Source organism: Plectropomus leopardus, chromosome 16 (genome assembly GCF_008729295.1).
Source record: "Plectropomus leopardus isolate mb chromosome 16, YSFRI_Pleo_2.0, whole genome shotgun sequence".
Classification (NCBI taxonomy): Eukaryota; Metazoa; Chordata; class Actinopteri; order Perciformes; family Serranidae; genus Plectropomus; species Plectropomus leopardus.
The window spans coordinates 24,533,094-24,559,904 of NC_056478.1; the positions used below are offsets into that span (position 1 = coordinate 24,533,094).

The window sequence follows — 26,811 nt, forward strand, 5'->3', positions numbered from 1 at the left end:
AGCTCATTAACACACCGTCCTCCTCCTGGTTCACAACTTTAACAAGTCGGACATGAGTGACCTGTGGAAACAGTGTAACTGCCCTCTGTGGACCCTGTTTCAGCAGCAGCCGGGTGGGTGGTCCATCCACATTTCCCCATGACTCATCGCTTTACAACGACGGTAATGTGTTTGACAAATGAGGAAACATATCTGAAGATGAACCAGTCGTGGCTTAGGTTTAAAGGGAAGTGGTTTTTCTGTGTGCTGTGCAGACTCCTTTGTCAGTCATCACAGAAACACAGCAGGGTGTCGTCAGCGTAATGGTTTTTATGCATTTAACATTACTGGTGAATGATGTGTTTTCACTGCAATAATTTAAGATAATAAGCCTTTACTGAGTCAGTCTTCAGTGATGAGCCATCAGACCAGAGCTGCATCATGTGGAGAAAAGTGACATGTAGCTGCTCAAGTTTCTTCCTACAATACCTACATAAATTGGAAAACTGCAGCAGTTTTTATTCACTTTTTAAGAATATCGTACCATGAAAGGGCTACTTAGATTAAAAGACCAAAAACAATAAACTTCAAATGTTTTGTGAGCAGACTTTGCATCATACACAGCGATGGGTGGGCCCCAACTTTGTGCAAGTGCCACCCATTAAATAAAAAAGAATGAATTAATTAAATGTATTAATTAAGCATTGTTTAATAATCAATATATACTATAATATAAAATTATCTCAGACGCTGCCAGGAAAGTGCACATCAGGTTGGAAAATTGATCAAAGCCCAAACATTGCTATAATGTACCAAATAGTTGATAAGGTAAGATTATTTTGTTTACACATTTTGCAACCAAAGCCCTTTGCTGTATTTTGTGACACTCATGAATTATTTGATTTTCCAGCCCTTGTTGACATATTTGTACAATTCTTGCAAACTGAGCTACAAATCTGAGCTACAACAGAACTTTGATATTTGTAACATGCAAATATTTCTTTACAAGTTACAGCATCATGGTGATGGTAGTCTGACATCATCTGAATGCAAAGCTATTTTTAAGTTATTTTTTAACCTCATTGTTTGTCAGTAGACAGACAGATATGAGCCGGTAAGGATCTGAAGTTTGTCTACTTCAGCAAACTTTGAAGCACTTTTTTCTGTTGAGGAGTAATTCTCAAGATCAACAGTGGTTAGAATAAGCATGACTTTTGCTGTAAGTTTGATTCCTAGTTAAAGCTCATACGTTCAGTGTTTTGTTACTGTCCTGCTGATTTATGAGATCGACGGCGCCATATTTTTTGGCTTCACTCACCTTTATAAAACCGGTGACATGCAACGTTGGATCAGAGCCTCACCGTCCTCATCTGCTGCTGATCACTCTTTTAATGTCGGACCGGAGCTTTTTACTGCTGCTCTCTGCACCCCGTAGAGCCCCCAGGAGTCAAGTTCACCCGGACGCTGGCCATAAAAACAGGTTCTAAATGTGATTGCAAAGACATAATGTAGGTTGCATGATCAGCTACACAAATTTTAAAAGACAGAATAATGTGAATTACCTGATCAAGAAGAAAAAGGAAAAGAAAAAGGTAACAACTCCATGAAATCAGAGATTACTTAAAGGTGTTGTTGGTGCATGAGTGTACAGACACTTAGTGGCATTAAGGGTCTGCTTTGGAAGCTTTTAATAAACAAATATTGTTTATGCTGTTTACTTTGGTATGGGGATTTGATCATTTATTGTAGTTGTTTGAAATAAATCGGTACATTTTATTGACTATATTATATCATTTATTATATAAATTATTAATTATTAATTTCATATTGTTTATTATTAATCTCATATTGTTTTTGTTGTTGTTGTTGTTGTTGTTATTATTATTATTATTATTATTATTATTATTGTACAAGCAGCAGATTTTCAAGTTTATTGATGAAAATATTACATTTTAATAACATTAAAACCTATGCTGTCCATTAGCAGGGAATCAAACCCTATAAAGCCGTAAACGCACTTTACCATAGGGATACTCTTTAAACATGCACTTTTTCTAGGATTTAAAAGTTGATTTAAGGCAGTTTTCTATCAGCAGACATGGTGTTAATACAGTGCAGGGAGTCAAAGCAGCATACAGTACATTCGCTCTCACATTTAATCTGTTTTATTTCTGCTAATGAGAGCTACTGAGCCGCTTTAGTGCAGAGGAGGAATTTTTATTGTTTTTCCAGACTTTAGATCAAGGTGACAATACATTAATGGTCCAAGGAGAGCAGAACAGGATTTAAGTGGTTAAAACACAATCCAGATTACCTGAGATTTACTGGAGCATCATACACTTTTAGATTCAAAGGGAACAACTACAACATTCAAACCCTCAGTTTCCTTAAAAGCATTAGAAAAACATTCCCCAACAGTGGGACGGCACTGAGAGAGTTGAGAGAAATCAAAAAGTATTTGGATAAATAAATGTCTCAGGACTGTGTGGTCTCGTATTTCATCTACTGGAAAAAAATGCTGAATCCAAAGTGACTTACGTAGACTTTGATGCTGAGCTTGCTGCCAAGGAAATTACAAGTTACTCAGCAGTATGTAAAGTAAATTAAATTGGCTTCACCTTTACCGGCAAAGTACAAAGGCAAATGACCTACTCCACATTTATACAGCTAATAGTCCATTCTGATAGATATTATACCTGACAGAATAACCTATTCAATATAAAGCCACATTTATACAGCAAGTATTGCACTGTGACAGACATTTATTCAAAAGCAGAATAATTGTGTGCACGTCTCTTGTAAGTGAAAGAAAATCCTCAGATATGTAAGGCATTTTGATCCCTATTGTAGTCACAAACATTTTTATCCTCCATAAAAATGGAGAAAAAAAAATCATCAATTTTCGAGGAACCCAGACTTTTCTCCTGCTAGCACCAGTTTTCCTCAGCTGACGTTTTAATAGCTCGGAAACAGAAAAGCTTCCGAAAACAAACAGCCAATGTTAAACGGGAGCTGAGGGACTTTCTGAACATGAAGATCCTCATAAAGAAGCTCTGTGACATATGTTTCCTTCCACTGGTGACCCCTGGGAAGTCACGGCTGGGTCATGGGCACCAGCAGAGGTCACACAGAGGGAAGACACCACCAACAGACCACCTACAACCCACCACAGGGCACAGACTGCTGCTCTGTATAGGTGGCTGTGTCAGTAGTAAACTGATTGGAAATAGTACATATAAACCAGTGATGGAAGGACTACTTAGATCAATTACTAAAAAAGTCAAAGTAGTTAAAGTAGCAATGCTTCAGTGTAAAAACACGCTGCTGCGAGATAAAAGTCCTGTATTCAAAATTTTAGCATCAAAATATACTTGAAGTACCATAAGTAAAAGTACTCATTAAGCAGAATGGCCCATTTCAGCATTAGGGCGAATCCTGGTAAAATGCGACAGTAACAATCAACACTGACGTCATAATAAGTAAGTATGTGATTTAAAAAACTGAGGTTATGTAGAGTATTCATCCTTTTTATTATATGACTGAATTCTAAATGTTTATGAATGTTTATAAATGTTGGTCACTTTTATGTAACACTATTATTAATATGTAATAGTAACTACATTCCCCTTTGAGATATATTAGTGGTTATCTTCCAGACATAAACAGTGGTAACAATGTACTTATGTAGCTCTCACCATAATTTTCTAACCACAGCATGCACATGTCCATTAGAAAAAAGTCATATCTAATTACACTTTTAATCTCTGTGTAACGCAGGCTTTTCCTGGTGTTTCAAATGACCGTATTGTTGTGTTTATTTCCTATTATTGGATCTACCTGCCAAACATCACTGCTGTTTGTGCCGCTGTTATCTCTTCATTTAAACACACACAGGTGTTCTCACCTGTCATGATTTAGTGGGTGTAATCGGCTTATTACATCATTTGTTGCACATGTGAAAGCAGGATACTCGTATTACTCTTTTTGTTGTTGGAGTGAAGTACATTGACTTTGGTGCTCTGACTACAATCCATGAGCAAACTGAAGTCTTGAGTGATTTGTAGGTGATAGGAGGGGTTAGCTCAGTGGCTCCCAACATGCTGTAGGGGACACCTCAGGTGCAGGGTGACAAGATGATTAATTACATAAAATGAAAAGATGTTGTTTCTTACTTTTCTGCTGTCTTTGCTTTTTCCTTATGAAGTACTAGATACTTTTGCAACCTCAGGCCTGTAAAAAAAGACGTTTTGGTTAAGTCATGTTCACATTAAAGCTTCACTGTCATAAGCTGGTTAGGAGAAGCAAACCAGGCAAGTGTTTAAACTGAAAGTCTCAGCTGCAGCACAGACTACCAGAAGTCAGATTTCACTTACCACATGACAAGAGTCAGGACAGCTGACCAAAAAGATGTCAGCGGAGGATTTGGCGTCAAAGCGAAAGGCAGGGGGCTTCTTTGCTTGGGCCCTCCCTCAGGATGGCCTCTGTTAGAGGGTCACAAACCGAAATGATTGGCAAAGCACAAGTATTTGGTTATCTCAAATCATCAAATTTACATTTTGGACTTTTTGTCACAAGCTTCACCTGGAGTTATTTTAAATCTCAGTTTGTGCTCTTTGGAGTTTCTGTCAGCAAAACTTTGCCAGGAAACTTATTTTGTGATGTTTACTTCGATTCAGCCTTAAACTAGATGTCTTTAACTCTGTAACTAAACTATTTCAAGTATTTGTATTCATTTTATGAGATGCACCAATAAAAGAAATTAGTATTAAATTAACAAATACTGAAATAAAAGTAAAAGTTATGACTTTAACTTATGCACCAAAAAAACGACAAAGTATAGTCACCACGAAGCTGCACACTTACAAACAGTGAATGTAATTTGTTACTTCCACTCTTCTTCGTGGTGTCTGGACCAGCTGCAACATGCCTGGTGAGAAGCAGAGCACAGCGGCGGCTCAGCACGCTTCACTGATCCTTTAAAGAGAAACCTGTGCAGAGGAAGAAAGTTTCATGTTAGAAAGAAATGAACAACTGGGATTAAAATAAAATAAAATAAAAAAAACAACGCACTGCAAACGATCTAGATAGTAATACATAAACTACAGTGTAAACAGGTGAGATACTGTTTGATGAAGACTTGAAGAAACACAGTTTATATCAGCAGCATGGTGCCTTCAGGTACCAGGGGAGAGGTCCACAACATCGACTTTACTGTGAAACCTGAGAGTTTGACTCAGCCGGAAGAACCACCTCCACCTAAGCTGAAGTATTTTAAAAGCCTCTCTGTGTTAAACTAAAGGTCAAATATTGTGAGAGTTTCTGTTGATGTGTGTAAGATCAGAGCCTCCCTTAAGACTTTAGAGCTGAAGGATTAACAGATCAACAGGTAGAGGGACAGGTGATCAGCAGAAATCTACAGCTCAGGGTCTTTAGTTAATGTTTCCTGTTGGACAACAAAGAGACATCGTGTGAGAGCTGTCCAACTATCAGACAGGTTGAGAAAAAAACGATCAGTTTAACCAAAGTTACTGTATATGGAAAAGGATTTGCAGACACAGGAATCTTGGCATATCTAATTCTTAAATGGTAAATAATTTCTCATGGAAGCAGGGTGTATGTCAATGAGACAAGACTGTAGTCTAAGGATTTTAAAAGCTGTGACCATGTGACTTCATGCGCTGCAAGCTGTCAGGAGGTAGAGCAGATTGTCCGCTAATGGGGAAATCGGTGGTCAAGTCCACGGGTCCTCCAGTCTGCGTCCAAGCGTCCTTGGGCAAGATACTGAACCCCAAATTGTGTAAGTGTGTCAATGTTTAACTAATGAATGTAACAATTAGTTTGACATGTAGCATAAAGGTCTGAGTGGTCAGAAAACTAGAAGGGCGCTATGCAAATGCAAGTCCATTTACCACTGATTGTGTCTTTTAAAATTATTATTTAATAAATTATTATTTAATCTGTCTGTTGCAAACAACATTTATGTTTTATAGGCTGACGTATTGATGCAGATATGCCTGCACTATAACCAGTGTCCATTCATTACTAACCTAACACATACACCGAAAAAGCTACTTTTATTTGCATGTCTTTAACTCAACCTATTTCTCCTAAAGGTTACTAAAAGTTCAGCAGCTAGACACACACCGCCGGCTGCTGCTGTCCACCAGTGTGACCCCATCGTGCAGATAAATAGAGCAGGATGAAGCCTCAAATATGGAAATAGTCAACAATATGTCATGATTCACATGGCAAATCTGCCGCCATGTTTACACTGAAAATAATAGAGGCGGTTGTAGCAACCACTTGCTGTCTGACCTTTAAGATTAGGGACTATTTAAAAATAACTGGGGCGGAGACGGGGAGGGGGATCTTATATTTCATTGTAATAAAAAAAAAAAAGAATAAATAAAATAAAATAAACATATTTGTAGTCTTTTATGTATTGTCTTTGGATTCTCTACCTGCAATAACCCCCAATATATCAGAATTATATATTTATAGCATACAACAACAAAAAAGTAAAGCCACTCTCTTGTTTTGGAATAAAGAGATGGCCTTACAAAAGACAGCCACTGACTGAGTGAACCAGGCGCCAAATGTGTTTTTCTTCCCACACTGAACTAAAAGAAAAATCTGGGTGAGTAAAAATTTGAAACTCAAATCTCTGATCTCCAAAGTATAAACCACACTCCCTTAGAGAAAACATTTAAAAATACACAACCCTCCCTTTTCTCTTATTCCAATCTGAGCATTGGGATAAACAGCTGGCCCACTATGCCATATCCAACTCACTTAATACAACCATAGTGCTCTTATTATTTGCACTTGAACACTATCATGCTCACTTTTCCCACAAAAAAATCATGCCGCATGTCAGACTTCTGCACCAGGCTACTATCAGCGACCGCCATCAGCAACAACACGAAACACACAACGACACAAAGACGAGCTGATGGGAGAGCGTCGGCCTGCAGAGCCTGGACGGCAGCAGAGAAATATCTCATGGGAGTGTTTGAGGTTAAAGACGGCATGAGAGCAGGGTGTGTGGCAACGTGGGAGACAGTGGAATAGTTAAGATGGCATTTGTGATCGCTCACACAACATGACCCTGCTTCCTCACAGCTTTGTTCATCTGTCTGTCAGCGCTCTGCAGTGCCAGCTATTCACTGGAGATGCTATCGGACGGCAAAGACAGCAGGAGGGTATCAAGGTGAGATCTGTGGGAACCATCTCTAATCTCACTCTGAACCATTTGTGTTGGAGAAAACTCATTGTCTTTGATGTGCAGAATAAATATGCCACAAATGGGCTTCGCGTGTGTTTTTGATTTCTGGGCCCTTTCGCTTTGTAACATTATCTAAAATCTGCGGCTCTTCACTGGGATGGTCCAGAAATACAACAAATATCTCAAAGATGATATCTGATGGTTTTTGAACTGGTTTTACTGGTCAGTGTAACACAAAAGACATGCTGTTCACAAACACATCAAAAAAACAGCCTGACATTTTTAGCTGTTTTGTTTGCCATCTTCCCCAGAGTCAGATAAGAAGACCGATGTCAGGTTCATCTGCGATTGTGTGTTCAATCAACATGACAGAGAGACATTTTTAATGTCAAACTGCAACTGCAAAAAATGTTCATACTGTGCCAACCTGCAAAACCTGTTTCTTCTGTTTTTCCTACAATGTGTGACGACTACAGCATGATAATGATTTTATAATTGTGTTAAGAAAACTGAAAGCACTTAGTTGGGGAAAGACTGTAGTCTTAAATGTTGAAAAAGTCTGAAAAAACACTTTTTGACAGTTAAAATATTTAACCAAAACCAGGAGATTTCCCTAATCTAAACCAAAGTGTTTAGGAAGCAAAAAGCCGGAACTATACACATAAGTGATGGCACATGGGTGACACTCGGACACATTCACGTGTTTCTTAAAGGCACAGAGTATTACATCACTTCATGTCGTCTGTGTCTCAGGTAAACGAGTTGCACTTGAACACAACTGCAAAAGCTACAACTGACAGCCAACAAGCGCATAAATTCTGCTTATGTCCGTAGCAGCAGGAGGTGGCAGTCTGTAATCATCATTCAGAATAGAAAGAAGAATAAGAGGATGGATGCAAGGTACTAGTTAGCCTGTAAGCACATCAACAACACAACACTGAAAGAACAAAGGATATATACTGTGCGCTTGATGGTGAATGAAATCCATCACCTAAATAAAATAAAGGCCAAAATAAAGCTGACAGTGCACGACAAACCACAAAAATGAGGGCAACACCAACAACCTGGCTTGGTGTGCCAGGACCGCAGTGTGGGGCAGACAGTATGTGTCTACTAGGAAACAGTGTCATATTTTAGAAACCACAATGTAAAAAAAAAAAAAAAAAGAGGACCAAATTGGCAAACGGTAATCAATTTCACCCTGATGATACAGGAAACAAAACTACCACATATTTGAAAGAAACATGAAAGAATTTTGATTTATCTACGTAAATGGATGAGACAGTGGACAAAATGAGTCACAGTATTTAGCTCCTGAGCTGATGCCCAAAAACTCAGAAAGAAAAAAGAGAAAACGTCCTTAAAGTATGTTCATCAAAACCTTAGCTTAAGACTCAGGCAATCAATATTTACTTTCCTGAAAGGTATTATATGTTGAACATAATCTAAATAGAAAAACATATCTGGTAAAACTATTCAGTAGTGCCGTAAAGGGAATATTTTGGAGACAGGGCTGCAAATGGAATAAAACTGGCCAAAAAGAATATATATAAAGACCTCACACTTCAGCTAATAGTTTTTACAAGAGGAGAAAATTGACGTCATAATTGATTCCTGATTTTCAGTGTTACAACCTGTTTCTCAGTAATTAGCCAGGGACAGGCTTTGTCTACACTGTACACGACATGGTACATTGACAAAGACTGCAGCCGAGCGTTCAGATGAAAACACACGCCGTTGAGTCACGCACTTGCGTGAGGTGTTAACAAAATTCAACGGAAATTAATAGAGATGTCAGTGATCGTGAGCAACATGTCAAACAGCAGCACACACATCAAACACACGTCCGCTGAGGACTAATGCTGAAGAGCAAGCAGAAGGGTGAGAGTATGTCATAGTGTTACAAAACATCATTTAGTAGCTGCCAGTACCCGTAAACAAAGGAAAGGTACTGTGTGGTTAAAGGTGCAGTACAAGTGCAAAACACATGACCTAATCCAGCTGTGTATGTTATAGTTGAGGGGACATGGTGACATCACTACAATGAAGTGGCCAAATGGCAGCCCAGTCACCTGATTCAAATGTTGGCATTGTACGCCTTCCCAAACCATGGAGACATTTCACTTGTACATTTCATATCAATATTTCTACAGTGATGTAGCGGATTGCGTATCACCAACACGAGACGCCTGCCAAGCCACAGACTATTCTTAGGCACCAAAAAACAACCAAACCGGTTGTCCTTTGGCGACCCTTTGCGGTGTTTCAAAGTGGCATTTGAGCCAATAGACTTACTGGAGTATTTAACTGACCCGTCCCTGCTTTTCTGCTGGCTTTTGTGCTACTTATTATTGGTGTTTTAGCCAAAACATGATCTTTTCCGTACAATAACTAAGTGAATTTTGTGCCTACCATTGCATCTGCTACACAAGGTGAAAACTTTTGCACACCTGTAGGTCAAAAAGTGCGTAGCAGAAGACCAAGGGCCAAGGAAAGCTGAACAAAAAACTCCTGCACACTGTTCACCTCACTTGCGATCAAGAGTGAACTTTAATAACAGCGTTTCGGTAGAAAGATCTTCATCAGTTAACCTGATAAACCTGTTAACCTGATGAAGTGAGGCGTGCAGTGTGTGACGTGTGTGCGAGTTTTTGTTCTGTGAATCTGCAACAAAATAATGTAAAAATGTAACGTATCCATGGTTTCGCAGAAATGTTTCGTGCAAACTTTTTTTTTCTCACAAATGGATTGTTGATGGTCAAACTATCAGACAGGATGTTAGAAAATGTACTGCCACTGTATTTAAGTATAAATTTGAGGTACTTGAGCTGTACTTAACTTTAATGTTTCCACTTTATGCAACTGTATATTTTTACTCCATTATACAGTATGTTATTTTTTGTTTTTATACTCTTCCTCTTAAGTGAAAACCATTTTTGTCCAAACTTGGCGATTTTGAATGAATTGTTTTTCTGTTAAACTGCAGGATGAAGTGTTTGTTGTTTAATTCTCAGTACTTCTCAGTACTTCTCAGTACTCCAACAATCGATAAGTTACCTAGTTTATCTAAACAACGTTTCCTTAAACTCTAAACCAATGCTGTAATGTCTCAGAAGACAGTTTAAGACAGGAGGACTCAGAGAGTCACACAAAGCAGATCACAGAGAGGAAAATCAGGACTTAACAGGCTTCCTAAATGACTCAAACGCTTCCTAAAGAGACAGTTTTAAACAAAGACCTGATGTTTGCTCTGTCAGTCTGCGTCTTAGCACCACTCCAAATGTCCACGCATTAATGGACAGCCTCTGTTTACTCTGAGCTGTTTGCTGATGGATCATCTTACACCTTTTTTTACCTGCAAAAGTCTTCTGCTTACCCGCAACAGCTCATGAGTCCAAAACTAATAACCCCTTCATATATTCAGCCACATTGTTATGAAAGATACTACAAAAAAAAATAAATCATATGTCAAACACATTTCACATGTTTATCACATGTGGGACAAAGTTTCACAAAAAACAGATTTATTGTGTGTCTCCTCAGTAGCCAGAAACAATGTTGAAATTGGACGATACTACAAAACCCTGGATTACTTTCAGTGTGTATAAATATTTGATCTGCGCCGTCTGTGTATGTCATGGACACACTGTAATAATTCTGGATATTTTGTTAGGTTAAAAATATATCTTTATTGTTACATTTGACCATCTGTTATTCTTCTCTGCTCTGCTGCAACATCTGGAAAACTGGCCACGACATACATTTTCTATTGCATGTCTTTATTTAGCACATTCATAGAAAAATATATTTACAGCTTTACCAAAATACTTTAACAAGACAATACAATTCCAATGCAATTTACAGTAAACTTTCCCTTTTATGAGAGAAATATGGAAAGAGATGGAGGTTCAAGCAACGGTCAGGTGAGAACTCAGCAACAAAGTGAACTATTGCTTTAAAACTGCCTTTGTTATTCAGGGTGAAAGAGAAAAAAACACTCTGTTTTGATGTTAAAGGGACAGATAGCCCCCAAAATAAAAATAAATCTTTTTATCCTTGTATTTTTTATCAAGATTGTATTGTGAGTTGTTGTGGTGCGAGCGTTGGAGATATGGGCTGTAGAGATGTCTGCATTCTCTCCAGTATAATGAAACTGGATGGTTACAAGCGTCAAAAACATGTATTTGAAAAACTCAACAGCAATGTCTCTTGCCATAAATCATGACCTGGTTACTCAAGATAATCCACAGATCTTGTTGTGAGCAGTATCATGTTTAATTTCTGGTCCGCTGTACCTTTAAAACAGGGGTGGGGAACCTTTTTCCTATCAAGGGCCATTTCAGTTTTTATGAAGTCCTCCGAGGGCCATGCTAAATTTATGAACACATATGATGAAACGATTATGGATTTTGATAGTATGAAAAACCGCAGTTATCACAGTTTCACAATTATTACAAGTAGGGGAGACCGGGGCAATTGTTACACAGGGCAATTTTAACATCTCAAAGTGCAGCAGGCAGAAATGAGACAGAACTATGAAACTCGTCATGCACAGTCTATGATGATCCCTCTCTGCCTGCAAAGGACAAACTGATATCTCATACTTGTCGCAGTTTTTCTTTTTTTGAGGTGCAAACCTTTTTTTTTTTTTTTCATCGACAGTATTTTTTTAATACTGTCTTCACCTTTAATGGTCTTGTATTTAAATCTGTATTTGATTTATTTGTCAAAATTAGCTTCATTGCTTCTAGCATGTAGGGTAGCTTGTGTCATGGGTGGTACCGGGGCAATTGTAACACTCTGTTACAATTGCCCCAAACACCAGTAAAAAGGTGCCTTGTTAAGCACAGACATCAATATAGATTTTTTTATACCTAATAATTTAAGAAAAATGTTTGTGTTCAATTTAAAGGTCTATGTATACTCTAGTAGGTAACTACTCTATATAATTTGTGGTATAGTCCAGTTAGTAAATCTTTAGCCTTTCAATCTGGACCCTAGTCCGAATTTGCCATGAGCAAATTTTTTACGCTTTCAATATATTCAGTGTTTTTTTAATTGTAAGTTTTCTTAACTTACTGTCTTAATATTGCTGAAAATCAACAGATTTTTCAGCTATTACTTTTGGTTTGTAGTATTCACTTAGCTTTAAAACTCAATTTCAAAACCTGGTTTGCCCCATTTAATTTCACACATTTTATACAGGGAACAATTGTAACATCTCAAGTTACACCAAACGGAAATGAGACAGTACCATGAACTTTATGTGCTCTGTGGTAAGGTACTTAATCTGTACTCACAGGTCAATCTGTTTGCAGTAAAAGATGAAGCATACTTCTTAAGACACACTTTTCAAACATCACTGTGGTCATCCTTCTCTGCCTGCAAACAGACAAAGTGACCTCTCATGCATGATATTATTAATTATACAGTTTAAATTAAACTGCAATCAACTTTTCAATAGGTATTATAATATAATAACTATATCTATATCCTTTGGAGTTTAGTTTTGTCTTTGGTTTTTATATGAAGGTATTACAAGTGTTGTTAAAATCGCCTGCGCATGTGGGGACAGATGTAATATTTGTCCTCTTGTGTTTCAATCAGTATCGTGACTCTAATGCTGCTTGTGAAAAACAAATGATGGCGGTCAGCAAGTAGAGCACGGATGCAAGTTGCCTACATAAAACTGTAAGCAAAAAGCTCAAGAAGTTTTCGAGTAATGATATCAAAACCAAAAAATGTTACAATTGCCCCCGGTCTCCCCTACATGACACTCCTCCACAAAGTCCTTCAGCATGAGCTTTCAGCTCCTCAGCTATTAATTCACTCACCACAAAACCTGTCCTCCTCACATTGTCTCTGTCAGTCTGTGGTTTTCAAAACTGATTGTTGGACACCCCAACTCTGACGACGAGCGTCAATTTTACCAAAACGCATTTGTCCGTTCAGCTCGTCCCGTTTAGCATGTGTCGAGCTGTAAGTGCGCTCGAGGTTGTGTTTTTCATCACTTGCCAGCGCCACAAATTAGGCAAAGTGGTTTGTCTTTTATTTCGACAAAGAAATACTCGTTTATCCATTTTTCCTGGAAAACGCCATGGATGTATTATGGCATATTTGATGTATTATGCTTGACATCCACCTTCCTTTTCTTGGCACTCGCCATGACACATATCGCTTGTCAATTCCCAATATTATCGCGCGACGGCACGCAACCTCACGCGTTGTGTTCACTGACCCTGAACCTGACTCGGACATGCATCAGTGTTATCTCAGAAAAGTAATTTCTGTCGAAAGTTTTTCCCCTGAGTTTATGTTTATTTTTTTAACTGCGTGGCGGGCCGGATCAAATGGTGTCGTGGGCCGTACACGGCCCGGAAGCCGATGGTTCCCCACCCCAGCTCTAAAATGAGAAAAAAAAAAGACAGGCGATGTAATTACTTTTCTGTGTGCATTAGGCGTGTTTTTCCTTCACTGCATGTCTGTATGCTGCTCATATCTGGGGAATGTAACGAATCACTAAATTAAGTCCAGAGATGAGTTGATCATGGACGAGTTTAACTGTCAGAAAAGAGTTTGTCTTCAGGTCTTTGGCTGGAGTCTGGAGCAGTAATCATCAGAAATAAAAAAATAATAATAATAATAAAAAAAAAAATGACATTTAGTCTTTCAGCATCACATCAGATCTTCCTGTGTTGCCTCAGTCGTCACGAGGCTGAAGACAATCTGTGATGTTTGTACAGAGGACTTGGAGGTTTCCTGTCCTCTGCAGAAAAAAAACAGCAGAAATGAAATCATTTATCAGGATTGTTCTATATCTGCTTTATTACTGTAATGCTTTATCATTATCATTAGTCCATTTAAACAGTGACATATAATATAAAATATTTGTATTATAGTGATATAAGAGATTAAAAAAAAAAAAAAAGGAAGAGGGTCATTTATTCACCATTTAAATGTGAACTTGTTGAACTCAGGTGATCATTATCTGTCTGCTGAGCTTTATGAAGCACCAGTTCTGCCCGCTGTGTGTTTACAAGCAGCTGTAATGAGGCTTAAAGCTGCTGGTTGGAAATCAGATTTGTGATCATTATTGTTGAACTTTTCCAGTTTTAATTGTGAATGCTGTTCAGAGTCAGTAAAAACTGAAATATAATAATCTAAATTACCAAGTACGCAAATCGTTGTTTGAAAACCATAAACCATGAAAGCTGAATCATGTTTTATGCGTGTTATGCAGGTGAATTTTACTACCAGTCTCGTTAACGACAGCCAAATTAAACAGAATTCAGCCTGCACGAGCCATTATATCATGTGTATTTTATCTGTATTTTCTGCTTGAGCAGTGTATAACGACAGGACCAGTTTATCCTCTGTGTAATTTTGGACCTTTTTAAACCCTGTTTCTTAAAAACACAAACATTAGTGGTCGTCGAGCAGAGAAACGCAGCATTTAGCAGAAAATAAACGTGTTTTTATAGCTTCAAACACAGGATGGAAGCCCTGTGGCTTTTTATACAACTGTTTCTTAGATTTGTTATTTTCAGCCCGGCCATAAAGTCAACTTTTTCTTCAGCATCTGAAGACTGAAACACAACTGTGAATATTAACAGTGAGCTGCAGAAAAACTGAGAATTTGGGGCGGTGAGGTAATTACCAGTTAGAGTCACTATGTACAGTTTCTAAAAGATGGTATTAACTTTTACCTAAATAATAAGGGCCTATCAGATTATTGTTATGGAAACAAAACATCTGGATCACATTAAACATATTAAGAAAATCTGTTTTAAAAGAGTGCTGAAATCAGTCTCACCATCTCTTTGTGGAAGTTTGAAGGATGTGTGGAAATCTGCAGCCTCCAGTGGAGCTGAAGGGCTGAGATGAGCCTGACTGTGAGTCAGACTGGGAGTGAGACTGGGAGTCTGGGGCGGCCAGTGGTGACCAGCGCTCATGTAGTTGGCTGCTGGACCTCCATACATGCCATACTGGTTTGGTGGGGAATACGCACAAGCTGAGACATAACCAGAAGACTGAGGAAACATAAATACATTACAAAATCAGACAGCATGTAGCTGTTTAAACCATTCACTTAACAGATCTTCACAAATTAATTAGAATTCAAAATTCAATGTTTCAAAAACTACCCCCCCCCCCTTCATAAATGTTGTCATTTTACACAGTCTTCCTCTCTTTCCAAAATAACCCCTATTTTCACCAAATGTCTACAGTTTCCAAAACATCTCCACGCGTATCAGCATTTCCCAATTCCCCACAGATTTGTTCACAGTCCAAAAATGTCCTCACTTTCACCAATGTCCTTACTTTCCAAAACTGTCCTTAAAAAATACATTTTCCAAAAATGTCCAGACTCTCCAAAAATGTCCTCAGGTTCTAGACATCGTCATCCCAAACTTAACTTTGTCCTCACAAACAGACATGTGCATGAGCACTAAAACACGTAGTTAGGACACACATTATACCAGTGTTACTGAAATGCTTGGCCTTAATTAGTTTATTGTAAACCTCATAAGAGCTCAAGATGATTACACTGCATGTGACCATGGCAACCACATAATCAGACTATACAAACTTTATTCACTGCTTAGTAAACAGAAGGATTTCTGACTGAAGAAATGACTTTTTGTGTCAGTAAAGTTGGCTCTCTGTTAAACACTGATCCACAGTCTGTTTGTAGTTTACTCTTAAACCAGCTGGAAAACAGGAAATGGGCCTCGATGATCAGCCAATCACAGCTTGAGTTACATTGTATTTTGTGTGCCACCAAATGGAAAAATACCAGCTGTTGAATCAAACTTCATAGCCGAAAACACAATCCTATGTATGTGCTCTGCTTAAAAAAAGTTTGTTTTTTTTAAAGAAATAAACCCCTTTTAAATTCAATACTCACCGATTGACCAATTTATCTATTTGCATTTCTTTGTTAGTAGCCCCTGTAATTATTTGTTAAAATTAATTAAAAGTTTATGCAGCATTGAGTCTTTTTTTTTCTAAAACTGGAAACACAAATGAGAGTTTCTGTTTATTTGATTTACCTGCTGTTGGAATTTAAGGTCCGGCTCATTGTTGGTTTTCTCCGCTCCACTGACTCCAGAGGGAAACGGTCTGCTGCTGGTCATACTGGTCATACTGGTCCAATCCTCCATTTTGGCTGCATGTCCATCAGATCCACGTAGTGCTAAACGGAAAACATGAACACACTGAATTGACAGCTAATAATTGAACATTTTTAGCTCATATCTGCAGCTGTTGGTTGGGAGATGTTTTTAACAAATCACAGAACACTTTTTACCTGAAAGTATCTGCTGCATGCTGTCAGTTATTCAGTCAAATACAAGTTAGATTCAGTTATCATTTTTGTTTTGTTTTGTTTTGTTTTGTTTTTGGTGATGAGTTATTGGTTTGACTAGAAAAAATCTCATCAAAAGATATAGTCATGTGAAATAAGCAAGTCATCAGACTTTGATACTCAAACCAAAACTTAAACTGCAAACAAAACATTTCTAGAACATTTCTAGAAAATGTCACTGAAGCTATATATCACATTGTTGCTATTATTCAGTCAGAATGTATTTACACCTTTCATACAGGTGAGTGCCCAAGAGCTTTAGATGACAGACAAGCTAATCTTTAGACAGTAAATGGAAACATTAAAACAATTTGAGATTATTGAAAGTTAATAATAAAATTGCTTAAATAAATGATAATAGTAAGATGGATAAAAGAAGCATAAAAACTACAGTGTCAGTCCTGCTCTTTGGAAAAAGAAGAAAGACTTTAAAATCAGTACAAAAACTGACAGGCAACCAAAAGAAATAAATATATAAGCTGTAGTATTATATCAAAGTTGAAATTGAACACTTTTCTAAAAAGTTTTGCTGCACTAAATGATGATGTTTAAAAAAAACATAACTGTTGATTTTTAAAGATACATATGAGCTCTGAGTGCATTTTGACCTGCTTATGATTTTTCGGTGGTTGCAAATCCACACCATCAAACTTCAAATGTATTCTGTGACACTTTTAGTTTCTATTTCGATGCCATAAAAACTGTATCTATAGCTGTATAAGCTCAACATATCATAAGCCCATGTTTTTTTTTTCCTTTTTTCTTTACTCGTTCTCTCTCCTACGTGTTTAATGTGTGGATTATAAAGTTCAAAGTGAGGCAAATTAATTTGAAACACAGGCAGAGGAAATTATAATACAAGGAAATGCATTAAAACACCCCCTTCAACCGTAATAAAAAGTTAATTAAGAAAAGATCTAAAATAAGTCAAATCAAGTCAATAATATTTTAGTTATGATTCTTTTGATCCATCTGCAATGAAAAGTTAAGAGTTCTTAGATATTTTGGAGGTTAATTCAATATGTTTGAGTTTGACAGCTTTTAAACCAACAATGAGCTCGATTAAATAAATAGTATGAATTGAAATGTATTTTTTAAATCAATAAAATATATTTTTATATCTCAGCAGTTGGCCCTATCAGCCTTTATTATTTATTTTACGTTTATCTCAAAACGCACTGCTTCTACAAACAGAATACCCTAATGTTGTTTTGGTGGTGCTTGTTTTTGTTTTCTTTTTGTTTGTTTGGTTTTTTTTGTTTTATTATTATTATCTTACTTTTAAATTATTTGAGATTTATTTTTATTACAGTCGTTTTCATCTTTACAAAGTCATTTTATTTGGACAAATGTTTAGAATAAACAGTTGAAATAAAAGTGTATAAAAGTTCCCTAAAAATATCAACTGCATAGGTCTGACTTTGAAAGAAAATTATAACAATAGACCTTTAGGGACATCGGATATTATATTTAATGTATTTAATTTAGGGGTTTATTTACCACGTAGGCTAGAGGGATTTGGGGTTTGAATATTATCATTATGATCTCTAATAAAATGGCTTATAAAACGATGGGCCTGCACATTATTACAGGCCACGTCACAGAACGACAGTATCACGGGAAAAGTTTCAGAGCTTTTCAAAAAATGTGATTTTAAAGTGTTTCCACCGACCTGCGGGGTCCATGAAGGCCAGAATGTTGTGCCAGCTCCGCGGCAGACCGACGTGTCCTGCGGGGCCGCTGCCGGTCCTGGTCCCGGTGGGGGTCACCGCGGGCCCGCTGTAGGAGGAGTACGGGTACATGTGTCCGTACTGGAGCTGAGTCTGAGCCGGTTTGCTGCTCTCATGCGGCTGTGAAAGAGTCCCGATTTTATTCCTGAGTATCCGGCTGATGGAGCTCACAGACGGCACGTTGTACTTGTCACAAACGCCGTCCGACAGCAGCCGGTCCCGGATCTCCCAGGCGAAGATGCCCGGGTCTCCCTGCTTGTAGTCCCGGATTCTCTTGACCACGGCGGGGGTGGTAACCCGGGGTTTGCTGCCGCCGATGGCTCCGGGCAGGATGGAGCCGGTGTCGTTGTAGCGGGCCAGGATCTTGGACACGCAGCCGTGGGACACGCGCAGCTGGCGGCTGATGTCGCAGGGCCGCATGCCGAGCTGCGCGAGCTCCACGATGCGCAGCCGCACCGGGTTAGGCAGCGGCCGGCCGTTAACGAACATCCCGCCGAGCTGGTTCACCTCCCCGTAGCTCTGCTCTGCATGCAGGACACAAACACGGGACTCAGGCTAAAGTATCGATTTTTATCGATCTTAATTATTAGAAATTCCATGTGATTTCAGCCTCATTAGTGGTGCAAAAAATGCAAAACAAACTGATGTTGCAGCTTCTGAAAAACAGACCACATTTTCTCGATTATTTCATAAACAATCGAAATTTTATTGCACAATGTAATCAGACCTTAAACATCTGGCTCGATATAACTTTTGTCGTGCTGCTCTCGGATGCCTTTCACAGGTTTTTTAACCTTTGAACGCTGAGGAAACTGATCCTACGTCTATCAAAAATACAGGGAAAAAAGACAATGATCAACTTGTAAGAAATGTAAGAAATAAAAGGGATTAGTAGATTTAGAAAAGTATTTTTAAAAGGAGAAAAAGAAAAACACGAGGAAAACTATTGATAATTATCATAATTACACATTTAAAAATATTAAACAGAATTGTTATCTCATTAAGTACATTTTTTTACTTTTCTTTTCGTTTTCAGGTAATTTTCTTGAACTTTTAACTGATTTCTTGCTAATTTTGGGGTCATTTATTCTTCTTCACGTTTTTCAAAGAAATCTAGCGAATTTGCTAAATTAGCTGCATTTCTAGTTCCCATTCGAGAAAAACTGAGTAGACTAGTTCTTTTCTAATATAATTTATTTACAAAAGCATTTTTTTTTTTTTTTTACAAAAGCCTGCATATTTAACAGGCCTAAAGACAGACGAGGTCAAGGATTTGTGTACCTGAACTCTTAATGCTAAATAAACATTCGCTGTGTTGATTTATTTGCTATTTAAAGGAGGCGGATCATTATCATCACAGTGCTAATAAGTCTTTCTTTTGATCGTATCATTTTCAGTTCTTCTCACATTGCATGAGTCCATTTAAAGATAATTAGCATTTTCTCATCTGATCATAATTGTAAAAAATCCTGCTTTGTTTAAAAGCATTTTACAAATCATTAACAGCCTCAGAATAATAAATAAATCATATCAAATAAAATCTTATTGTAAATCCTGTCTGTTACTACAGATTATGATAATTTATTCATATTTGGTGGTGGAGCTTTATCTTTAAAATCAAGACATTTAAGAGACTCGCACTGCAACATCAGGAGAAATTTTGTTTGTTCATGATGAATTCAAGCTGCACTCTGTGCTCGTGTGTCACTACTTTTTTTTCTATTTTATTTAATATTACATTTACAGAAATGCAGGAACCATTATTTCCTCTTTGTTTTAATTAACTTCAATTTGAACTGACGTATTCAAATAATATCTTAGTCAGTGCAACTGCATGTGTAATTTTTTAAACGTTTCACCAGCACTGCTTATCTGACTGTTTTTTGTTGTTTTTTTTTAGTTTAGGCCTATGTGGAATAAATCTAAATTCATCATTCAAATTCATTCAATCTAAATCAACCACAAGTGAACAATATTTCCCAGATTAAGGAGATTATACTTAATTTCCAATCTAAAGGGACACAATATTTTATTAAATTATATTTGACTACATTTGATTCTCATAGAAGGAGAAATGCCATATAACTATAATCTCTCCTGCAGGCAGCTGACATTTTAAGAGCACTTTCAGACATTTATTATAAATTAAATTAAATTAGATAGTGGTTAAATGTTGCATGAAAGGCATCTATCTTGATTTTTACTTTTTGAAATAATAATTATTTCTATTGCCGATGTCTAGACTTAAAGGACCCTGCATGAAAAATAAAACACATCTTTTTCCAAACAAGAAAGCTCTAATAAAGCAACTTTTCCACAAAAAACATGCAAAATGGAGAATACATTTCCTTTTAGCCTAACATAAATTCTCTCTCTCTCTAGGTCACCTTCAGCTGTCTTGTGTAAAAATTTAGTACACCTAATTGTTTGTCTTACCCATCAGCTGCTGTCCTTAACGTCTCACTGCTCCACCATCCAATGCTCCGACTACAGCCTGCAGTGATCTGAACCATCTCTTCCTCCTCCTCCTCCTCCTCCTCCTCCTCCTCCTCCGGGTGGAAGTCATGTCAGCGTTTCCTGTTTGCAAAGCAAGATGATCATTTGGCGTCAGCACCCAGAAGAACAAGGGCTCCTGAAGGGCTCTTTATGGAGTTTAAGGCTGCTCCCTGAGTCCTCTGAGGTCCACGTTTACACTGAGCCCGTCATGACATGATGAAACCCTGTCCCATTCGACTCAGCATTTCTGTAGTTCTTTGGCTTAATTTTGAGAACACTAAACCATTTTTTTAATCTGTGGCTTCCAAACAGGGGTATTGTAGGCTTGAGCAAAGACTTGCAGCTTAACTAATTTGAAATTATATTGAGTCAGCTCTAAGACTAAACACGAGTGTTACCTGTTACGAGTTTATACAACCTATTTAGCAGGCAAGCAAAGAAGCTGAGACAGGTAGGCTACAGAGAATGTTTAGTTGACGGCACACATTTTAAACTGTTTGTACTAGGACGCCATCTTGTGAGGCTCATGCTGCATTACCTTTGCCTGCTACAGCGATCAATCATTGGTGTTTGGACAATCTAATCTTGATAAACAACATAGATCCCTGTGACGTGGTAGCCCAAGACTAGATTGCAGGCCCCACTAACATACACCAACCTTGTAAACTATCTCGTTTTTGGACCGAGTGCATAGCCTACACAATGGTGACAGAGCATGTACCTCACAGGATGGCACCCCATATCACACAGAATGGCGTACCCTCACATCCTCGATAAACTCATGACAATAAACACTTGAAATAGCTAGCTAAAAGTAAAAGATAAACTTCTGAAAAAGTAATGTATAAATTGTTACAATAGCATACCTAAAAGTAATGAACAAATAGTCAAAACATTTATCTAAGAGTAAAATACAAACACTGCTAAAAGTAAAAGATAAACTGTTGAAATAGCTAGCTAAAAAGTAATGGACAAACAGTTTAAATGGCTAGCTTAAAAAAATTACAATTGAAATAATGAACTAAAAGTAATGACAAACAGTTGACATGGCTAGCTAAAAGCAAAAGGCTAAATAAACAGTTGATATAGCTGACTAAAAATAATAAACAAACAGTTGAAATAATATTAATGGTTATAAGGCTCACAGTATTCCTGTATACTTGGGTATTTACTATAAAAATAGTAGTGGTATGATTATAAATACTGTCAAAAATACACATAAACACTCCTATTAAATGGATACAGAGATGCTGTATTGAGGTAATGTAGTGCACAGTACTTACCACTGGAGGTCAGTGTCACAGGCAGCTGAGCTGAGTAAGATGGCGACGGCAAGTGGTGGGGATAATGTTACAGGACGGGCCAACAACCGCTAAAGGAGACAGCACAGAAACAAACAGTGGAACATATTTTCACACCTAACTTGAATTATACGTTATGACTATACATTCATACACTGCTGGCCAAACTGCTGAACAGACAGGCTAATCATCCAGTAAGTACAGGTTCACATTCAAAATCCCTTGTTAAAATTTCATTCATCAAAGTGTCTTTGAACCTCAACCCTTGCACAGGGCACAGGGCCTTCGACCAACACCTAATTCAACACATCCACGTCATTATTAGACGATCAGAGCAACAGACATAGTAAGACTGACAAAGTCCACATAGGGTGGATGGGTCCAGCAAGCACAGGACTTTTATCCAGGAGACTGGTGTTTGTGTCCGATGTGAAACTGTAAGTCAACACTGGTATTTTGTCACATCTGTCATCACGAGTCAAAACATGTTGAAATAATAAGTCAAATATAGCAGACAAACCATTGAAAAAGTCAGCTAAGTACCAGACAGATAGCATAGTTGACATAATTAGCTGAAAGCAGCAGGAGATTGAGTGAGGAGGGAAGATGGGGAGATGGGGGATGCAATTGCATTTGTTACCGAGGTCCATACCAACACCCAGTTGCTTTTTATCCAGATTCTGTCCCATAAATCAGTCAAATCAATTATTACATTTTGACAGAGCATTTCTATTTTAATCAGCATGTTTCTAGCCTTTACAGCACCAGTTTAACAGCCCAGGAAGCTCGCAGACTAGTTGCAAATCATCTCACGTGATGCTACTTCACCAATTACATCTGTGCATTCTTTGTGACTGGAGTTTGGGAGATGGGCCTGCACACACACAAGGGAGAGACGGGGAGAGACAAAAGTCGAAGACCTCAGCAAAGTGAGTAAGAGAAAACAGCTTTCAATAAAGACTGGACAGACTCTGTTCTTTCTTCCCATGAGCCAAAAAAAGCCTGTATTTTATCATAAATCCATGGCACTGTCCGTGGTGCTGAAGCTGCAGACAGATTAGTAATTTGAGTCCTGCTCTAGCTAGCTACAAGTAATAGATAAAACCTTGAAATAGCAAGCTAATATTAATAGATCAAAAGTTGAAATAGCTCAAAGTAACCCATAAACAGTAATGGATAAACAGTTTACAAAGTTAGCTAAAATTAATGGATTAAAAATTGAAATATAGCTAACGGTGGACCAATGGATAAACAGTTAAAAAAAGTTAGCTAAAAGTAATCTATAAACTACTCAAATACGCTAAAAGTAACGAATAGGCCTAAACATATAAAAAGCGAATATTAATAGGTTACAAATTGAATTACAGAAAGTAATGAATAAACAGTTGAAATAGTTATGGATAATTACGTGGTGGACACAGCTGGTTAAATGGATTATTCTAGTTAATTAAAATCTGGGACTGATTGTGATCTAGAAAAATATGACCACGTGGGTGAAAAACAGCCAAGACTATCAGTTAATCCAGATTATCTGAACACAACTGATATGTAACAAAAGAATAGTAACTAATAACAGCAGTGAGCCGTACCGCAGGTCAGAGTGGAAGCATGCTGCTATAGTCTGTGAGAAGTGACGGGCCTGTTTTTTTGTGTCATTAATGCAGCTAAGTAGCTTGTTTGAATCATTATATAAATACATTTCACCCAATACTACTTCAGGTCTTAGAAATAAATGTAAGAGTAGAAATGTAGGAGGCAACTTTAAGAACAAGAAGGCAAATGCAATACAACAGGCTATAATCATATACTTTAAAAACAGACTTCTGATTTCAAGGCATCATTTTTAATGCAATGGCGCCTCCTTTTGGATAATATCCTGTATCACATTAGTTTTTTTCTCAGAGGGTCAGTGAAAATTTAGCTGTTTTATAAAAATGTGGTGGAAATATTTTTACTTATCAATAATAACATTGGCTGAAACTTTATTTTCAGGTTGGTAAATTCCAAATAATTTTGTAGTAATTACAGGCAATCACGTGTTCAGTCGCTACACATCACACATTTATGAAGAATTAAGTTTCCAATACTAAATGAATGATGGATTTTATGATAATAAATGGAGAAGCATCTTTAATTAAATTCTTAAAGCTCAACTAAAAACTTTTTCCTGTATTTTTTTTTTATAATTAGTTACAAATTTAGGCCTTATTGTGAAACTTTCGAGAACTATTTAGAAAGTTATTCGAAAATAAGAAAACACGCTAAGTAAAATTTTACAAAGAAGAAGAAGAAAGGATAGAATGTGAAATTATTTTTTTAGGCAACTGCACAGAAAAACAACATACAAACTTAAAAAAAAAACAAAAAAGATCGAGACACTTTACTGCAATTATGATAAATAATAATTTAAATAATTATGAAACTTCAATGATTTCATCTCCTTTTGGGATTTGATAAAACTCATCTAATAACTTCTGGTTATATTCTGTATGCCTATGTATGCCTTTATTTTGAGTCCTAATTTCTTTACAAAATCATTTTAAAGGTTTTCAGTAAAAACTATATTAATGTATCACTTATGTAGCACCACTGAACTAGCTGCAGTTGCTCAGTGTGACAGCAGGGGTCAGTCTGAGCTCAGGGATGATCAGGGGCTCCTGGAGGTTAAAAGTTGGACTCATTAATGTCTATTTAAAGCAGGGATTTTTTTTTTTTTGTTTTTCCTGTGAAATGTCTGTCATTTCCTTTACGTGTTTTCAGGATCACATACCATCCCCTCTGTGCCCTGACAGACAAAGTTTGGAAGCCACAACTCAACATCACTTTTTAACCTACTGAGCACGCTCAGAAGATGCTATAGCCTCATCTTCATCCACCCATTCTTCTTCATATGCAGTTTTAGCTGCTCTGTGGAGAGGAAGATGATTCCTCCACAGACGCTGAAGAGGGAAATAAAAAAACACAAGTGTTTTAAAGGGTTTAGTTATGTTGGAGGCTGTAATTATTCCACGTTACCTAAGAAAAATGCACTTGTGAATGTTTGAAATTTGGATCTGATTTAAGAAAAGAAAACTAAGTTACGTTTGAGGTTACAACTGAGCCTGGATCCCATAAGTAAATGATTTTTTTCCCATTCATTTTATTTTATTAATTTTCCAATTTCTATTTGTTATTGAAATTCTTACTTTTTATATAACATCTGCATTTCTCTTATTTATATTTTTATTATACTTATTGCACACATTTCACCACTTTTTATTTTATTTTCACTTTGTATGAGGTTATATACATAACATATTTTTATATTATATATTATATAATATATTTTGTATTCTTTTCTTTTGATTTGTCTATATGTCTACATTTTAATGTACTTTGTTACATTTCTATCTTAACTGCACATTGATTATGTGTTTTACAAATTAAGTCTTTTTTTTTTAAGTTTTATTATATTATTTTAGGACAAACCAACTCAGGGTAGCTGCTGACTGCTGGAAAAGGGAACTGGTCTGTGTGTGTGTGTGTGTGTGGTCATGAATATAGAAGACAGTCTATTGAAGGCAGCAGTCTGAATACCATGACAACTCCCAGCAGCCTCACATGTATTCCCAGCAGTTTGTGTGTGTGTGTGCGTGTGTGTGTGTGTGTGTGTGTGCACACGCGTGTGTGTGTGGCAGTCAGACCATTATAAAGTGTTCAGGGGGAATAAATGGGATAAATGTGGAGGCTGTGCGGTCTTTGTGGCTGTCGGCTCGTCGTGTGTTTGTTTGCAGAGTTCGACCACCCAGCAGGACCCAACACACACACACACACACACAGAGAGAGAGAGAGAGAGAGAGAGAGAGAGAGAGGGAGCTCAACTCATTGTCACACACATCACACACACAAAGTGGAAACCGAAATTTAACCAAAGATTAAAAAAAAAAACATTTCGAAATGTCACAAAAAAACAAGAAAAATCTCACAGAAGTTAATTTAGTAAATGTTTTTTGATATTTCCTACACTTATCAAGTGATTTACTCTAAAATTTAAAAATATTCATATTTGAAGAAGGCTGATCAGTCCACTAGAGGTAGGAACCTTTTTTACATTTCTCGACACAACTCGACTTTTACTGAAAACAGTGCAGTTTTTGCTATGTTTCAGGAAAAAAAGGACTCATTGACTGTGTAAAAATTGAAGATTTTTTTGCTGCGTAAGCTCAAAGCTGACTTCTGCATGTCTGATGTGGTGTAAAAAAAACATGCAAAGTTGTGAAACATGCAAAACACTGGTGAAATACAAACTTGAGAGTCTAAATGCAAACAGGCTCTGTGAGGTCGTACTGCACGCTGACAGCGAGCTAACACTAAACACAAAGTACAACTGTGGCTGATGCGAGTATCATATATTATATTTAGTATTAAACCAAAGTAGGTGGACAAACTGGACCGTTATATAGCATGGCTTAAAATCTTAAGAGCAGATGCCACCATTTATGAAGGTTACTAACACTTTTATTATTGATTAATCTATTTCAATTGGCTGTTTAATCAAGAGTTCACTTAGGAAGAGGATGTAAATTATACAGCCTTTAATGTGTTGAAAGCTATATTTTTTCCACATCATTCTCCATCATGCTTTTCTTACTGAAAAAAAGCTGGAAAGTGATTAGCCTCTTATTGGACATACCTGCGTTTCTGAATTGAAGCTCATTTTGTTTGAACTAACTT

General features: G+C 37.2%; 1 protein-coding gene and 1 long non-coding RNA gene across 5 annotated transcripts in view; both read right to left on the reverse strand.

The window, feature by feature from the left end:
- pax1b (paired box 1b) overlaps positions 1–20,825 on the reverse strand; it is a 52,024-nt gene extending 31,199 nt beyond the window's left edge. Inside the window, exons 1-8 of one of the 4 annotated variants that reach the window (XR_006106643.1) lie at positions 20,738–20,825; positions 18,244–18,825; positions 16,258–16,400; positions 15,018–15,234; positions 4,843–4,967; positions 4,353–4,460; positions 4,152–4,209; positions 1,298–1,462 (exon numbers count right to left, since the gene is read on the reverse strand). Coding sequence is in view for 2 of the 4 variants with exons in the window: in XM_042503755.1 (XP_042359689.1) it covers positions 13,522–13,607; positions 15,018–15,234; positions 16,258–16,400; positions 18,244–18,825; positions 20,738–20,741 (1,032 nt within the window). In the remaining 2 variants the exon portion in view is untranslated. Of the gene's footprint in view, positions 1–1,297; positions 1,463–4,151; positions 4,210–4,352; positions 4,461–4,842; positions 4,968–11,394; positions 13,971–14,153; positions 14,269–15,017; positions 15,235–16,257; positions 16,401–18,243; positions 18,826–20,737 lie in introns of those variants that run through there. The other 3 variants (XR_006106642.1, XM_042503755.1, XM_042503756.1) reach the window with 3 other exon arrangements.
- A 1,300-nt stretch (positions 20,826–22,125) lies between these two features.
- Positions 22,126–26,811, reverse strand: part of LOC121955079 — a 15,181-nt gene continuing 10,495 nt past the window's right edge. The window contains exon 3 of the long non-coding RNA XR_006106592.1: positions 22,126–22,169. This is a non-coding gene — a long non-coding RNA (uncharacterized LOC121955079). The remainder of the gene's footprint in view (positions 22,170–26,811) is intronic.